This window comes from Esox lucius, chromosome 15 (genome assembly GCF_011004845.1).
Source record: "Esox lucius isolate fEsoLuc1 chromosome 15, fEsoLuc1.pri, whole genome shotgun sequence".
Classification (NCBI taxonomy): domain Eukaryota; kingdom Metazoa; phylum Chordata; class Actinopteri; order Esociformes; family Esocidae; genus Esox; species Esox lucius.
In genome coordinates, this window is record NC_047583.1 from 24,757,628 (window position 1) to 24,775,946 (window position 18,319).

Genomic DNA, 18,319 nt, shown 5'->3' on the forward strand with positions numbered 1-18,319 from the left:
AGGGAGGAGAGAACCAGAGGGCAGACATTAGAATTTTATATCACTTCAAGGAGGAGGGTAGGGAGAAGTAGCGAGGGAGGGAGAATGTGGGGTAGAAGATCCATCTGAAGCTCCTCTGACATTCATTGAGGACTCTGACAGAGGGAGGGAGTAATGGCTGATGGAACATGTTTTTGTCATTCACCTGTGAGGCATGTTAAATCACCACAGCGGTAAGGTAATTCCACCGCCCATATTTCATAACACTGCCGACAGTTTTATGTTGACCATATTGGCTATAAGCACTCCTGATTAGAATAAAAAAAACTGTTGGAACATTCAGATGAGAAAGAGGAAGTACCATCAGATAGGTAGATACCTGTGTACGTACATGCATACTTCCAGCAAAGGGGGACTTGATCTTGAAAGTTCTGACTGAGGCTGGGGCGAGACGAATGCATTAGCGATGTTTCCTCTATCTGTTTGATTGAATGTCAAAGACATCTTTTGTCCTGCCGCACAGCAACTGCATTATGCTGCTCTGACAATCAGTCACTGGCTCCATTTTATTTTCAGGCCCGCTTTATTTATTCCTAAACCTGCTTCATCATTTTCCCAATTGCTAATCCGCTGAATGGTGTGGTCCAGTGACTTTCTGCTGTGTATCAGTTACATTTCCCTATATTAATAATACAGTATAGTATTTGATGCCAATCCTTCACACTGAAGCCTTGTTAAATATTCATTGACAATTATTCCACACTGACTGAAGGATAAGTACTGGGTCCGGAGAGACGTGGGACGGACCAATGAGAGAGGAAGAAGAAAGGGAAGAGCTATACAGTTATTAACGCACACTTTTTCTTCACTTTTTGAGAAGTGCGCTACACTTTTTAAAAATAGTACACTACTCTTGACCAGAGGCCTATTGGTTCTACTCAGTGGCGGTACACTACATGTGGAATAGGGTGCCATTTGGACCATAGTTTTAGCCAAAGGCCCCAAGATCCACAGCAATCGTTTCTTTCGCCGCCCTTCCCACAGTCCAATCACATGTTTAGTTTAACCATTTCATTTTTTATTAGAACAAAACATGAAATATTAAAGAGGCAGTTGATGGCAACCATACTGTACAGTGAGACCGGTCTACTTTGGCTTATAGCATAGGGTGCATTCTCTCTGTTTTTCTCTCTCGGCCTCTGTCTCTCTCAGAACGGTTGCTCTCTTTCTTCATCTCTCGCTCTGTCTCGCTCTCTGGCAGGGCTTTATTGGGCATATAGAAATCCCTGTCTGTGAATAATATTGACACTGCTGGATTCCAGTTGGATGACGGTGGTCTAAGAAAGTTCCATGTTAGGAGGGACACAAGCGAAGCTGCCTAGACAACTCCCATTTCCCTGTTCCCCGCCTAACAAATTGTATTGAGTAAACACTGTTAATATTGGAAATACTCTCCCTTCTTTAAATCTAGATAACAATTCACACAGATGAGAAGACGGTCCTTGAAGAAATCTTTCTGATTTTGTTATTGAGGCAGTTGTTTCGCCACCGTACAAAGACCGCAAGCGCAGTCTTTGCCAATAATTGTTTCTTCAGACCAGTTGAGCATGCACCAGGCTTAGTCTTAAGTTACCAGTGCTGTACTATTCAGGCAACAAATTATAAAGCAATCATTTCGCTCTAACACAAAGGCTTCATGAGCTCTTCACTTCAAGCAATATCAAGAGCCTGGCCTTGACACTGTGTTCACGTATCCCTACTGATGCCCATCAGACTGGAGCTGATTGTATTTAGTTTGATAGGATTCATTAGGCATTAGCAGGCCTGACATGTGGACACCTCGTGAACCACAAAGGGAATCAAACTAATAAGCTCCAATAGTGTTCCGCATTTTGACAACAACAAAAAAAAGAGAAAAAAAAAAGAAAACTCATTCTAATAATTACAGCCTAAAGTGTCTCCTTGTTGCTTTTATTTGCAAGCAACTTGGGTAATCTTTGATCCGATTGCCAAGCGTCGAAGGCAGAATACAAATGAAAAAATAATAAAATCTGGTTTTGATTTTCTAGCGCACTTCGGCAGGGCACACAATAACATAGCCAGGGGAGAAGAGATTTAAGAAATATAATGAAGTCAGACAAGAGCGCTCGGACGGTCATTGGCGGCAACTGAAATGTCCTTCTGTTTCCCATGAACCACGGTACACCCCTTTTGACCATGGCAAGCGGGGTGCTATGTTGAAATCAGGGAGCTATTCAGGAGATGGGGCAGACGGTTTATTTGTTGACGAGACACAGTGTTTTGACTGGGCACAGAGTATACAGTAACATAATGTCAGAATTAGACAACATGACTCCCAGGACATAGGAGGAAGCGAAAAGGGTGGCAGGGACCAGCCAGAGTTCATTCATCTCAGGGAGCAACTCTTACTGAGCTGCTGCAGTAGCTTTCAACACATTTCACCCTGTGTATTCTCCTACTTTGAGCACCAACCCACAGTTTTGAACCTTTCAAACCATGGGGGTTGACAGCAGGCGTTTCTGAGAGGAAGAGGAAAAAAAACTACCTCTGCATACTCATTTGTATCATCCTTGTAATTAAATCTTTGAAAAATGTTGGGTGGAAAAAAAACAGCACCATTAACTTTTTTTTATGCATTTCAATTGTCACATCGCCTTTGGGCAATAGCCACTTAAAGTGGTACGTCATTTTAACTCACTTCATAAATTGCATTTAGAGAATCTTTGTGTGCTTTTACAGCAGGTGCACTACATAAAGGGTCCGATTTTCTATATGGAGTCTTAAGACCTGTATAGTTTAATTCATTTGAGGAGTTAAACAGGTGAAACTAGCAGATTATACCAAGAGAGATGGACTCATTTGATTGATTGCTACAGTACACATCGGGTACCATTTCAATCCACACTCCTCCATTCTGATGTGGATAAATACAGCAGTTGTTCTGAATGAGACAACACAGCGTCAATGCTCTAAAATAAGGTGCATGAAAAGCAGTTTACTAACTCAACTCGGAGCATTCCCGCATAAATGTTTCGATTTACTTCCCTATCTGCCTTTTATGATACACACCGGTGCGCTGTTAGCGTGAAAGCCCTTCCTCAGGACAACCTCCTCACTGCCTTCTTGTAAGTTTGGATATTTTCATAGTAATACCTCACGACAAATTGACAGGATGTGTACCGAAGTCAGGGGAACCGGGGACATCTACCCAGAATCAGGGCTGATTGAGGGGAGGGGAGGGGGGGGGCAGGGAACCTGTCCGCCCCGCCGTCTCGCTGTCATACTTTAAGGTGCCAGTTCGCTTTCTTTAATTGCGGGCAATAACCTGGGGTTAGGTACACCAACACTGCCGTGATACTCCTGCCGGCCGCGGCATGTGAAGCACGTCAGCGCGGCCTATCTCTGCCGCGGCACGCCAGCTCTTAACATAAGCCGGGGGGGGGGGGCGATGATGATGGCGGTGGCGTCTATGACAACGGTGTGCCCGCTCCCGTCCTGTCTTCCTCCGTACCCTGCCACCTCTCATCCTCCCATCATCCCCCACCCCCGTTGCCGGCCGGGGTGGCTGGGGTGAAATGGCGGCCCGGGGCGGACAAGCTGTCTGGAAGCGGCCGCAGATAAGGCCCCGCTGCTTTTACACACACACACACACACACACACACACACAAGCAGGTAGGCAGGCCAGCATAAGTATGTGTCATTGACACCTGGCAGTGCTTGGGTGACCTGAATAATCCCACTCGGAGGAGTCAGATATTGCATGACTGCGGGGCGATGTGGGGAGTGCTCTGTAGGATCCCCCACACCTGATAAACTCAGCCGTGATGTGATGTGTCGTCGTCATGGTAATGGCAGCGTCCGTCGTATCACCAAAGTGCCGGGTGTCGTTTGGTCACTGACTCGGGGCTGTTTTGTCAAGCTGGTTAACTGGATTTGAGCCCCCCCCCCCAACCAACATGGTCTAATACGACAGGATCACTGAGAGTGATGGGGTTACTGAGAGGATGGGACGTTCCAGCTCCGGATGGACGGGCTGGCTGACAACATATACTGCATGCTGGTTTTGGTTCAAATTGCAGAATCCTTTGTCTCGGAGTGAGAATAAACTGAGTAGGAATGACTACAGCAAACGGAGGAGGAGTTGGGAAGGAGGAGGTGGGAAGGAGGAGGTGGGAAAGAGGATGTGAGAAGGAAGATGTGGGAAAGAGGATGTGGGAAGGAGGATTTGGGAAGGAGAGTAGGGAAGGAGAGTTTTGAAGGAGGAGTTAGAAGGAGTGTTGGGACTGCTCTGTGCACCATGGGCCATTCCAATACTTTCCCCCTGACCTCATAGGAGTGTGTGAATGACCAGCAGTGTGTACAGGACGTGTCCATGTGTGGTCAACACAGTGCATTTGGCCATCCACAGGGCCTTGAGCGACAGAGTCAGCGGCCTGGAGGCGGAGACCATAGCCTCATCCCTGGAATGTGACAGGCAGCGTCCTGCTAAGCTCCTGAATATTACACTTCTGTGTTCCGCTAGCCCCAACAACCACAGATCTGGGAGAGACGCATCACACAGCACGGCCGCCTGAGAGCAGAACTCTGTCCCAACTGGCACTGTATCCCCTATATAGGGTGCAACTTTCAGCCAGGCCCTAGAGAGATCCATTCAAATGTAGTGCACTAATGTAGAGAATAGGGTGCCTGCTGGGATAAATCCTAGAAGAACACACAGCTTTACTCGATTCCACAGTAATACTCAAGCCATGTTAAAATCACAGGGACAATGTGAACGCTCCCAGACGTTCTCCAGAAGCTGTAATCTCTCCCCTCTAATCTGATACTCTGTGACATTTAGATGAATCACGTCGAGGCCATGTTCTTCCATACCGCTGAGGAAGGCAGGCATAGCTTTGTTCTGTACTGTGTGAAACTCCTCTCTCACCGTGAACACCGAAGGGCTCTGTGACACAATCTCCCTATTGTAGTCCACTTATTTTGACCAGCCCTGGTACGATAGTACACTGCATAGGGAATATAGTGCCATTTGAGGTTAACTGCTGGATTATCATTATTTGACATTGGAGTCGGAAAAGCAATTTGTTATTGCACATTGTTATTGGGACAAAAGGTGTAGAATGTTATTGGGACAAAAAGGTGTAGAATGTTATTGGGACTAAAGGTGTAGAATGTCATTGGGACTAAAGGTGTAGAATGTTATTGGGACTAAAGGTGTAGAATGTCATTGGGACTAAAGGTGTAGAATGTTATTGGGACTAAAGGTGTAGAATGTTATTGGGACTAAAGGTGTAGAATGTTATTGGGACTAAAGGTGTAGAATGTCATTGGGACTAAAGGTGTAGAATGTTATTGGGACTAAAGGTGTAGAATGTCATTGGGACTAAAGGTGTAGAATGTTATTGGGACTAAAGGTGTAGAATGTCATTGTAACAGAAACTGTAGATTGTTATTAGGACTGAAGGTCTACATTGTTATTAGGACTGAAGGTCTACATTGTTATTAGGACTGAAGGTCTACATTGTTATTAGGACTGAAGGTCTACATTGTTATTAGGACTGAAGGTCTACATTGTTATTAGGACCGAAGATCTACATTGTTATTAGGAATGAAGGTCTACATTTTTATTGAGACTGAAGCTGTAGCTTGATATTGGGACTGAAGCTTGAGGTTGTTATTGGGACTGAAGCTGTAGCTTGTTATTGGGCTGAACCTGTAGCTTGTTATTGGAACTGAAGCAGTAGCTTGTTATTGGGACTAAATGTCTACATTGTTATTGGGACTAAAGGTCTACATTGTTATTAGGACTGAAGGTCTACATTGTTATTAGGACTGAAGGTCTACATTGTTATTGGTTCTGAAGCTCTACATGTTTATTGGGACTGAAGATGTAGCTTGATATTGGTAATGAAGCTTTAGATTGTTATTGGGACTGAAGCTGTAGCTTGTTATTGGGACTGAAGCTGTAGCTTGTTATTGGGACTGAAGCTGTAGCTTGTTATTGGGACTGAAGCTGTGGATTGTTATTGGGGCTGAAGCTGTAGCTTGTTATTGGGACTGAAGTTGTAGCTTGTTATTGGGACTGAAGCTGTAGCTTGTTATTGGGACTGAAGCTGTGGATTGTTATTGGGGCTGAAGCTGTAGCTTGTTATTGGAACTGAAGCCGTAGCTTGTTATTTTGGTTTGAAGCTGTAGCTTGTTATTGGGACTGAAGTTGTAGCTTGTTATTGGGACTGAAGCTGTAGCTTGTTATTGGGTCTAAATCTGTAGATTGTTCTTGGGACTGAAGCTCTAGAATTTAATTAGGACTGAAGCTGTAGATCATTATTGGGACTGAAGAACCATGTTATTTTGGAGTGAACCGTTGAGAGTGTCAAAACTCCGAGCTGTTTATCATTACAACATGCTCCCCTGTCTCCTCTTTGGTCTCTCTTACGCACTCTATCTCCTCTCCTTTCTCCCTTCTCCCTCTCTTTTCCCTCCCTCTGTCTATTTCTCTCCCTCTCTCTCTGATCTTCCCCAACAATTTAATTAGAGGAGAATAACTAAACAAGAGAAGGTTCCCTGAGGATTGCCATTTGACCAGGATCCAGCTATGTTCAAAACTTCATGGTCTCACTAAAAATTATTCAGACTGTGGAACAGAGACGACAGAGAGGAGCATATGCTCTCCGCAATAACAACAAACCGTTATGGGCGCCAGGAGAGGCACACCTTGCTTCATCCACACCTTAATGGTATGGTGGGGGGAGCGTTAGTGTCTCCATCTCACACTTTAGTACCCCAGTGACATGTCGCATTGCTCTTCCATGTGCCATTTTTACACCAGCAAATTAATGACCTCAAAGAGCACCTGTTGTTTTTAGGAACATTAGGAATTAATGGGACATTGGAAAGAAACATGGCCATTGAGGAAGGAAGCCATTTCTGATGTTCTCCATCATACTGTAAGGAGGTTCACGTTTATTTTCACAATGGATTCCCTTTGTAAACTACTTCTCGGGAGGTGTGCAATGTGCAACAAAGCGTCTTTACCCAAGCTAAAAAACATGCTCTTGTGGAAAGGAACCCCCTGTCTGACCTGGACTTTGGTGATGTCATGTACATACTAGTCGCTAATATTCACCACATGAAACAGGTAGAGGGAATGCCAAGAGCGTGCAAAGCCATCATCAAAGAAAAGGGTGGCTACTTTGAAGAAATTGAAATATAGATATTTTGATTTGTTTAATGTTTTTTGGTTAGTACATGATTTCATATATCTTTTCCATTCCATACGTAGTTCTGATGTTTTCACTCATTCTATGATGTGGAAAACAGTGGTAAAGAATTATTAGGTGTAGTGGGTACAACTTTTGACATTTCCTGCAACATAAAAAAAAAATGTTTTACATTTGGAGTACTGAATGTAGTGTACTGAATGTAGATTGATGGAAAAAACAGAATATTTAATTAATTATAAGTGTGTAACAGAACAAAAGTTGGAGAAAGTGAAGGGGTCTGAATACTTTCTGAAGGCCACAGTTCCAGCAGGGTAACATCCCTGAAGCACATTAAAAGAGCATTAACAACCCTCAGCGTTCCTCCCACGTTCATAACAACTCGTCAGAACCCCTGACAGACAAACGGCAAACCCAACGTGATGGACGAGACCTGTGACCCAGCACTCTGCTGACATCGCCCGCTGTCATCATCCATCCCTCCGTCCCTCGGATCAGACAACGCCACCTCGTCGTGTCCGCGTCGCCCACCCGCGAAACGTGTCTATGCGACACCCCCCCCCCCCCCACACACACACACACACACACACACACACACACACAAGAGCGTCGGGGGCGTCTAAACACTCGATGCCGGGCTGGGATTCACGGCTCCTTCTCTGACCTTCCCCCGCCACTACGGCCGTTCTCTAATTAGGCGATGCATCTGATCGTCATTAACAGCTATGGGATAATGAATCACAGGCTCGTCTCCGTGTTAATTCACTGTAACCAAGCGGCTAATGGATGTCAGAGCTGACTGATCACACTGATTGTGGTGATTTCTAATTGCAACAAAACAATTTAAAAGCAGCAGGATTATTTATGTCGCCGTCGACGAACGGGCAAAAGAGGGATGCGCCACACCCATCACTGTATTAAAAAACCCCGGAGAGGAAGGCGAGGCGAGGAGGAAGAGGAGAGGACAGCTGGCTGCGCTATGCATGGGAGAGAAAAAGCCATTGTGTTTCTCATTTGGTTCAGATGAAGCAGAAGAGATTATGGTCAGAAGAAGGAAGAGCGAGGAGCGTTGCTGTGAAGATTGCGCCTCCACGTCGCATGGGCCCTTGGGAAATCCTGGCGAGCTGAGCTGATGCACTGACATGGCTGCTCATATCCTTCTGATGCACAAACACAAATCCATTTCTCTCCCTCTGCCTCCCTAAGTGGAAAGGACGCATCCCTCCACCAAAATCTGACCATAATTACCAAATCACAATTGGCAATTAAACAATAAGCAGTCAATGACTATGCCAGTAATTACACATTAAACGCAAGTAACATAAATTGGGTTTCACAAATTTTGAGCGAGGAATAATTGTGAGGGATTTTTTTGGGCCTATTGTCCCTGTGTGTGTGCGTGTGTGTGTGTATGTATGTGTGTGTGTGTGCGCGGGTCTATTGCAGTTTGTCTTCTCACATTATTTATGAAGCCACCACGACTGATTTACAGTTCATTTTTGAAACATTTAATATTCACATCATGCATGAATACATGTCCCCCCTCCCTCCCTCCCTCCTCCACCAACCCCCCCCCCACCCCCACCCCCAACCCCAGTAACTTCTAACTGGAAAGCTTTACTGTTTCTTATGCTAATAGCAGCAACCCCTTCCCATCTCCACACTTCTGTTTGTTTATTTTGCTGAGCGAGCACTGGATAGCCCGGGGCTAGATTGAGGAGAGGACAGACATGGAGAGAAAGAGGGAGGGAGGAGAGGGAGGGAGGAGAGCGAGGGAGGAGAGGGTGGACATCAGTCTGCACGATGCCGGCCAGCCTGTCGCTGCTGCTGGGTCGGCGGGGGATAAGGGGGGATATGAGGGGGAAATGGAGTCTGCGTGCAGCCAGTTTACCTTGGGGCTGGTCAGTGGAGCCGTGGTCCCTGCCTCCAGAGAGGCCCTGGCCTCAGTGGCCAGGATGTTGGCTTTGATGGCGTCCAGGGAGCGCAGCATCCAGCTGTGCTGGCGGCGGATCTGCCTCTGGAGCTCCTGCCACTGGTGAAGGATCATCTGGAGCATGTCCCTCAGGCCTGGCAGACAGCCAGACAACGCAGAGACGGGCGGGGAGAGAGAGAGCGAGAGAGAGAGTCAATGAACGAGGGGCAGTTCCTCCATCCAACCGGCTATAAGCCACTGCTTTAAAACTTTCAGATGCGAAAACCCTCGTTATTCAGTTGTTGTTCCACTATCTACCATTTAAGTGTGACAGTCGATTTTATTGTGGTCCACCGTGCCCTCTCTAAGTTCACCTCAGGCTTCTATAGCATCCATGTTCTCATGTACTATACGTAGACAAAATGGAATGGAATGCATTTGTACTGCCTTTAGTGTTGGGGTTACAGTTAATCCCTTCCCATAACGCACCGCTTCCACCTGCAGAATCGTCATTGGCATATTAACGTGCCCGCCTGCCTGTCTGTCTGTGTGCCTGTCTGCCTGTCAAACACTGTACCAGAAACCATGATTTACCCAAATCCTGTTTGTTCAAAGTAATTACACAGTGCAAATCAAGATGAATGAGCCAGGGCAGAAAGTGACCCTGTAATCCACACACACACACACACACACACACAGGACTATCTAGTGACTGGCTGCTCAACAATGTCACACAGCACACATACCTGTGGAATTATCATGACTGATCTGCTGAGTTGCTAGGAAACCAGGTATTAGTGTCTGCAGAGAGGGAAGTAACTGACAGATTTGCTAATAATTGCGGTGTCCAATAGTAAAGGAGTGTATGTACTAAGAACTAAAGGAGGAAGAGAGAACAAGAGACATACAGAAAGACATATATAGAGACTGAGAGAGAGAAACAAAGAGAGAGGGAGATAGGAAAGAAATAGACTGGTCTGATCAAAATCAAAGGAGAGAAAAAGTGGGAGAGAGACTGAGATAGAGTAGAAACATGGAGGGAGGGAGAAATGGAGAGAGACATTGAGGGAGAGAGAGATGGAGAGAAACATTAAGGGGGAGAGAGCGATGGAGAGAGAGACAAAGGGAGAGAGGCAGAGACATTGAAGAAAAGAGATGGAGGGAGAGAAAGATGGACAGAGATGTGGAGGGAGAGAAAGACAGAGAGATATCTGGAGCGATGGAGAGTTGCAGAGTGATACGGAGGAAGGGAGAGAGAGAAGGAGTGACATGGAGGGAAAGAGAAGGAGTGAAACGAAGGGAGAGAGAGAAGGAGTGACATGGAGGGAAAGAGAAGGAGTGAAACGAAGGGAGAGAGAGAAGGAGTGACACGGAGGGAAAGAGAAAGAGTGAAACGAAGGGAGAGAGAGAAGGAGTGACACGGAGGGAGGGGGAGAAGGAGTCACATGGAGGGAGGGAGAGGAGTGACATGGAGAGAGACAGAGAGGAGTGACATGGAGGGAGAGAGAGATGGAGTGACATGGAGGGAGAGAGAGGAGTGACATGGAGGGAGGGAGAGAAGGAGTGACATGGAGGGAGGGAGAGGAGTGACATGGAGAGAGAGAGGAGTGACATGGAGGGAGAGAGAGATGGAGTGACCTGGAGGGAGAGAGGAGTTACACAAAGGGAGAGAGAGAAGGAGTGACATGAAGGGAGAGAGAGAAGGAGTGACATGGAGGGAGGGAGGGGAGTGACAAGGAGGGAGAGAGAAGGAGTGACATGGAGGGGGAGAGAGAAGGAGTGACATGGAGGGGGAGAGAAGGAGAGACACGGAGGGGGAGAGAGAAGGAGTGACACGGAGGGGGAGAGAGAAGGAGTGACATGGAGGGGGAGAGAGAAGGAGTGACATGGAGGGGGAGAGAGAAGGAGTGACATGGAGGGGAAGAGAGAAGGAGTGATAAGGAGGGAGAGAGCTGGTTCTGTGGTCAGTCAGAGCAGGGCTGTCCTCTCCTCTCCTCAGTCCTGTCAAACAGCTCCACCATCCTGGGGACCATCTGCATTTTTCATAGTAGGCAGCTTAAGAGCCGGCGAGGAGAAAACTCGCCAACAGGGAGGTCAGCTTAGTGGATTTGTATATTTGCTGAGTGCTCGGCTGGCTGGCTGGCTGGCTGGTTGGATGCTTTAGGTGAATAATCGGCCCAGTAGAGAGGAAAGAACGTCTGGAGGATGGCCTCTGACTCTGGCCCTGCTGTTCCCAATTCCACCTCTCTCCATACACACAGAGCCTCCTCTCCTCTTCCTCCCTCCGTCGCTCACTGTCCCACCTCTCTCTCTCTCCCTCGCCCACTCTCCCTTTCCCTCTCTCTCCTCTCTATCAATTCTCGACCCAGTCACAAGCACCAATTTCTTCCAGTCTGCCAGGACTCACTCACTCACTCAGTCAATCCACCGCAGATAGAATGCCATTGGTAATGTATGTTGAAAAAGGCTGTTTCTTTCCCAATCCCCTTGCTTGAGAAGCGGTTACTTTAAGATTTATAAATTCTGAAGGTCAGTATGTTAATATAAACATTAATAATAAATGTGAGGGTTGCGAGCAGCAAGAGAGCCGTACCTGATTTGTGGGAGATGATGACTTGGAGCAGCTGCCTGCCTTCCTCAAGTACGCAGTCTTTCAGGGAGCTGTGGCTCTCCACGTTCAGCTTGAAGCTCTGGAGAAGCAGACACGGCATAACAGACAATGACACCTCCCAACCGTCAACTTAGGGCATGTTACAGTTCTAGTTCTCCGTCTGACACGCTCAACCCACCACACTCACAGAGCAAAAAAAGGCTGTTTTTATTTTGTTCCCGAATGAAACGGAGGCATGCATATTACTCGAACGCGCGTAGCATTGTGACACCCTCGATCTCTGACACATTCCTGAAGGAAACAATGAAACATTTAAGACAGCCAAATCCAACGTAGGCCGCTGAGCACGTTCGGGAGTTCCGATTCCACTGAAATCAGGAAGAACACTGAAATCCCAGCTTCAGTTATCAACCACAGTGCTTTTCAGTGGGGAACACTGTGAATAGGAGTTTGGTGTACTTTCTGAATTGACTACAATTGATGTGAAAGTGACCACGACCCCATTACTGCTTTTTATTGTTCGAAAGAGTTGTTTCCCAATAGACAATCCGAGGTCTCCCCACCTCACCCCTGGCTCGATACAATACGCTCCCCGTCTCCCGACACAACCCTCCCTCTATCTCTCCGAGAGATCATTCATCCACACATCCCCTAACTTCAACATGTGTACAATATTCCCCCAAGCCCCTCCAAAACTGGAATGTCTCTATTTCGCTATTGTTATTCTCCCCGAACACACGCTCGCTCTCCGGTCTCTTTCCTAATACTCTTTCCCCCTCGTTCCATGGGTGCTGCTACGAAAACTTTCATGTTGATTGGTTTTGATAATACCCGAGAAGCAGGCACGGAAGCCGAGTGCTCTCATGGTGCTAAGTGTAATCAAAGTGGAGTGGGGGAGGGCTGGGAAAGAGAGAAAGAGAGGAGCGCAGCGGTGAGGAGCGGAGAGAGGGGAGAGAACGAGAGAGAGCAGAGAGGATGCTGGGACCTGGAGGAGGGGGATGGGGCTGTGCTTTTGAAGATGTGATTGGTGGAGTGGTGTAGAGGGTCGTGGGGGGGCGGGCGGAGGGGGGTGAATAAAGAGGAGGGATGAGGGGTCTCGCGGGAGTGATGCACCGAGGCGCCTGGGGCCCTCTTCGCCTTAGATTCTCATCTCCTCAGATCTCGGGCCGGCCTGTTGCAGGCGATTAGGGCCCGGTGTGATCTGACCGGCGCGCTGAAGGTGTAGCGCGCCGACGCGGACCAGACTAACTGCTTCTGACGGGCCACTGCCAAGGGAGCGGCGAGCGCCGAACACAGCCCAGTCCCACTCCGCTGGGCAGCACAGGTGAGGAGCATCGGGAACGCCTCGCTAACCGACTGAAAGACACTCCGACGCTCATCCTGGAACAGACAACAGAACACCCACTGCAAGGCTTTGCCCTATACAGCCCACCCCCTCTATGAAGAACCACCTCAACAGGACACGGAAACATCCGCTACTGATGACCCCCTGAACGCATTCTCTCTCTCCCTATCTCTCTCTCTACATTTTTACATTGTACATCATTTACAAAAAAACCTGATGAGATTACTGTCCTCGGCACGATGCTCAGATGCTGGTGTTATGGTGCTTTCTTTAAATGAGACTGAGAGAAAACCCAGTCGACTCGATGCCACCGGCGAAGAGCCGATACAGGCCTGTGACAGATGGTCACCTGCAGGTATTAGTCAGAGATGACAAGGTAAAACTCTCCTGGATGCTGGATTTATGATCCCCAGATAGACGGGATGGATAGCCTCTGGGCTCTGTGATAACTTAGAACAAGTCAACACTGATACGTTACAACTAGAAACCAATACATCTGATGGAAGCACACTGAATTACACAGCAGATTAGAAAGTATTAAATAATGATAGTATTGTGCATTTTCTTCTGTGTTTCGAGAGACAATGTAGAAGTGAAGTGAAAGGAATATGAAGCCGGCTACCAATCCCATAGTGACAGGGTGGTGGATCCCGACCATGTTCTCTAGTTTCTGTATATCTAGCATTCACGATAGAATGTTGAATGTTGTCAATGATAATCTTTTACGAGGGGAGGCTACAGTTCATGAATTATAGACTTTAGTTCAAGAGAATATATTGTTACTTGAAATTCCTTGTACTCTACTTTCAGTGTTGAATGTAGAACTAAGGATGAAATGTTTATAGCGCAGAAATAAATCCCAGCTCCCAGGATGTCTGATTGTGTTGTGAAAGGAACAGTATCAGTATGCTATGATCTGATAAACAGTGTGTTCCACATACCAAACAGCACACTATCCCCTACATAGTGCCCTACTTTTCACCAAAGCATGTATGGGATAGGGTGTATGGAATAGGGTGCTACTTGTGATGCGGTAAAGAACGTAGGGTAGAGAGGGAGGGGAGCGGCGGGGGTTATTGCTGATTTGACACCTCTGGATGCCTCACTGTAAAACCACTGGACCTCAGGAACCTCTGCTGTTCTCCCATCTCCTCTTCCCAGTCCTCTCCTCTGCTACTCTCCCATCTCCTCTCTCCCCCGTCCTCTCCTCTGCACCTCTCCCATCTCCTCTCTCCCGTCCTCTCCTCTCCTCTGCTCCTCTCCCATCTCCTCTCTACCGTCCTCTCATCTGCCCTCCTACCCTCTCCCTTGTCTCTCCTCTCCTCTCTGGTTCAAACGAAAGGTCTGTAATCTCCACATTACACAGAGAGACAGTTAGGAAGACAAACAGAAGAACAAACAAACAGACAGACAGACAGACAAACAGACACAGGCGGGGCCTTCAATGGGGGAGAAACGAAACCAACATGGTCATGTACGAATGCACCTATGAAATGGGGGACAAACCAAACCAACATGGTCATGTATGAATGCACCTTTGAGATGGGGGAGAAACCAAACCAACATGGTCATGTACGAATGCACCTTTGAGATGGGGGAGAAACCAAACCAACATGGTCATGTACGAATGCACCTTTGAGATGGGGGAGAAACCAAACCAACATGGTCATGTACGAATGCACCTATGAAATGGGGGAGAAACCAAACCAACATGGTCATGTACGAATGCACCTTTGAGATGGGGGAGAAACCAAACCAACATGGTCATGTACGAATGCACCTTTGAGATGGGGGAGAAACCAAACCAACATGGTCATGTACGAATGCACCTATGAGATGGGGGAGAAACCAAACCAACATGGTCATGTACGAATGCTCCAATGAGATGGGGGAGAAACCAAACCAACATGGTCATGTATGAATGCACCTATGAAATGGGGGAATAGAAAGAGTCTTCCAAATACACACACACACACACACACACACACATACACACACACACACAGGTTATGATGGAGTTAAAGAGGTAACACATCCTTGGAGGCGTAGTGGAAGGTGGTGTTACTCAGAGAGTGGAGATTAAGTGGGATAAATGTTCTCCCTCCACCCACAGAGAAAGATACCTACAGTGGGGAGAACAAGTATTTGATACACTGCAAATTTTGCAGGTTTTCCTACCTACAAAGCATGTAGAGGTCTGTAATTTATATCATAGGTACACTTCAACTGTGAGAGACGGAATCAAAAACAAATAATTAATTAGCATTTTATTGCATGACATAAGTATTTGATCACCTACCAACCAGTAAGTATTCCGGCTCTTACAGACCTATTAGTTTTTCTTTAAGAAGCCCTCCTGTTCTCCACTCATTAGCTGTATTAACTGCACCTGCTTGAACTTGTTACTGGTATAAAAGACACCTGTCCACACACTCAATCAAACAGACTCCAATCTCTCCACAATGGCCAAGACCAGAGAGCTGTGTAAGGACATCAGGGATAAAATTGTAGACCTGCACAAGGCTGGGATGGGCTACAGGACAATAGGCAAGCAGCTTGGTGAGAAGGCAACAACTGTTGGCGCAATTATTAGAACATGGAAGAAGTTCAAGATGGTCTGGGGCTCCATGCAAGATCTCACCCTGTGGGGCATCAATGATCATGAGGAAGGTGAGGGATCAGCCCAGAACTACACAGCAGGACCTGGTCAATGACCTGAAGAGAGCTGGAACCACAGTCTCAAAGAAAACCATTAGTAACACACTACGCCGTCATGGATTAAAATCCTGCAGCGCACGCAAGGTCCCCCTGCTCAAGCCAGCGCATGTCCAGGCCCATCTGAAGTTTGCCAATGACCATCTGGATGATCCAGAGGAGGAATGGGAGAAGGTCATGTGGTCTGATGAGACAAAAATTTAGCTTTTTGGTCTAAACTCCACTCGCCGTGTTTGGAGGAAGAAGACGGATGAGTACAACCCCAAAAACACCATCCCAACTGTGGAGCATGGAGGTGGAAACATCATTATTTGGGGTTGCTTTTCTGCAAAGGGGACAGGACGACTGCACCGTATTGAGGGGAAGATGGATGGAGCCATGTATCGCGAGATCCTGGCCAACAACCTCCTTCCCTCAGTAAGAGCATTGAAGATGGGTCTTCCAGCATGACAACGACCCGAAACACACAGCCAGGGCAACTAAGGAGTGGCTCTGTAAGAAGCATGTCAAAGTCCTGGAGTGGCCTAGGTCTCCAGACCTGAACCCAATAGAAAATCTTTGGAGGGAGCTGAAAGACCGTATTGCCCAGCGACAGCCCCGAAACTTGAAGGATCTGGAGAAGGGCTGTATGGAGGAGTGGGCCAAAATCCCTGCTGGAGTGTGTGCAAACCTGTTCAAGAACTACAGGAAACGTATGATCTCTGTAATTGCAAACAAAGGTTTCTGTACCAAATATTAAGTTCTGCTTTTCTGATCAAATACTTATGTCATGCAATAAAATGCAAATTAATTACTTAAAAATCATACAGTGTGATTTTCTGGATTTTTGTTTTAGATTCCGTCACTTTGAAGAGTACCTATGATAAAAATTACAGACTTCTACATGCTTTGTAAGTGGGAAAACCTGCAAAATCAGCAGTGTACCAAATACTTGTTCTCCCCACAGTAGCTACGACCAGAAGAAAAATAACATGGGCTAAAAAGTATCACCGGCATTTTATCTCCAATTCCATGTGATCCAGTTTTTTCATTTTACATTAGCATATTTCAGAGTAGCGTATTGTATTGCTAAATGGGATGACATTGAGATTTGTCATTGAAATACCAATTTGAATTCTAGATTCTTTCAAAGCAGCCCATTGCGATTGTCTTTAATGTGATCTGTTGGACCTTTGTAATAATGATTGTCCAATAGCAGGTTTTCCATAAAGGTGTATGAGGGAGAAACAGAGAGACAGAAAGTGAGAGAGAAAGACAGACAGCGAGACCGACAGTGAGGCAAACAGACTTACAGACAATAAGACAGAGGGACAAACAGCTAGACAGACATACAGACAGAGAGATGAAGGGACAGAGACAGACAGAAAGACACACATACAGAAAGACAGATAGACAGATAGACATTGAGACAAAGTGAGACAGAGACAGACATACAGACAGCTGTATCTACCTTCCTGGGTGTGTTTCTGCTTAAAGGCTATGGCCCCCATGGTTACTGCCCTCTCCCCCCCAACTGGGAAACTCTTGTCTTGGCTTTTCATTTGCCAGCCGTTACAGAGTGGCCTCGTTAATGTGATTCAAAGAGCTGGATCGGCCATCAAGCTCAATCAATAGCAGTTTCATTTCGCGCCATCTCTCAATGCCTTATAAAGAGGCGCCCGCTCGGCCAGGCTCGCAGACCTCTCGTTACCGCTCTCCCAGGGGTACCGGAAAGGCAGCGCGGCTTGCGCCTCACTCAGATAAGCTCATTGCCCCCCCCCCCCCCCCCCCAAGCCCAAAGCCAGCTGGAGCGCCAGACCAAACGTTCAGTTGGGGACCCACTCCCCTCCGCAGCGCTCCCTGGCCCTGGAGCACGGAGCGACAGCGGAAAACAAGCACGTCTGGCAGGGCCCGCCTCAATCAATACTAACATGAGGAGCTTGTCCCAATAAAACACAACTACATCTTCCTTCAGCCTCAAGAACAGTCCGCAACCGACCTGACAACGAGACAAACAATCAGCCACATCCAAGTTAATGTAAAAAAAATTAAAACAGTACAAATACGTATACAAACACACACACAGAAAGTATAACGCACACAGTTTTGTACAAGGTTAGGAATATGATGCTGTTGTGTTTGTGCTGGATGTTAGTGTTGGCATGGAGAACACAGCAAACAGGTTTAGATATACAGATATGGAGAGATTCACTCAACAGGGAGTTGGACAGGTGCATATATGCTGGTCTCTGGATGTATGCAAATGTGTGTGTGTGTGTGTGTGTGTGTTTGTTTGCGCGTTTATGTGAGTGTGTGTTGGTGTGTGCTTGCCCATATGTTTGCTCTTGAGAGGGTGAGTGATTGCCAGGATCGCTGAATGTCTCTTTGTATACAGTTATGTACTGTGTACGTTAATCTATGTAAGCCTGTTTGGTTTTGGCGTGAGAGAGGGAGATTGATAGAAAGAGATAGCAATGTTGTCTCTATATCAGTATTTTGGGATGCGTTCCTGTGTGTTTGTTTGTTTGCGTTGGTGA

General features: G+C 46.8%; 1 protein-coding gene across 2 annotated transcripts in view; it reads right to left on the minus strand.

Annotated features, from left to right (window-relative positions):
• Nucleotides 1–18,319, minus strand: part of akap6 (A kinase (PRKA) anchor protein 6) — a 130,965-nt gene that overhangs the window by 63,984 nt on the left and 48,662 nt on the right. For both annotated transcript variants that reach the window (XM_034297391.1, XM_034297392.1), the window contains 2 exons: nucleotides 11,726–11,822; nucleotides 9,112–9,287 (listed from right to left, as the gene is read on the minus strand). In XM_034297391.1, the coding sequence (XP_034153282.1) occupies nucleotides 9,112–9,287; nucleotides 11,726–11,822 (273 nt within the window). The remainder of the gene's footprint in view (nucleotides 1–9,111; nucleotides 9,288–11,725; nucleotides 11,823–18,319) is intronic.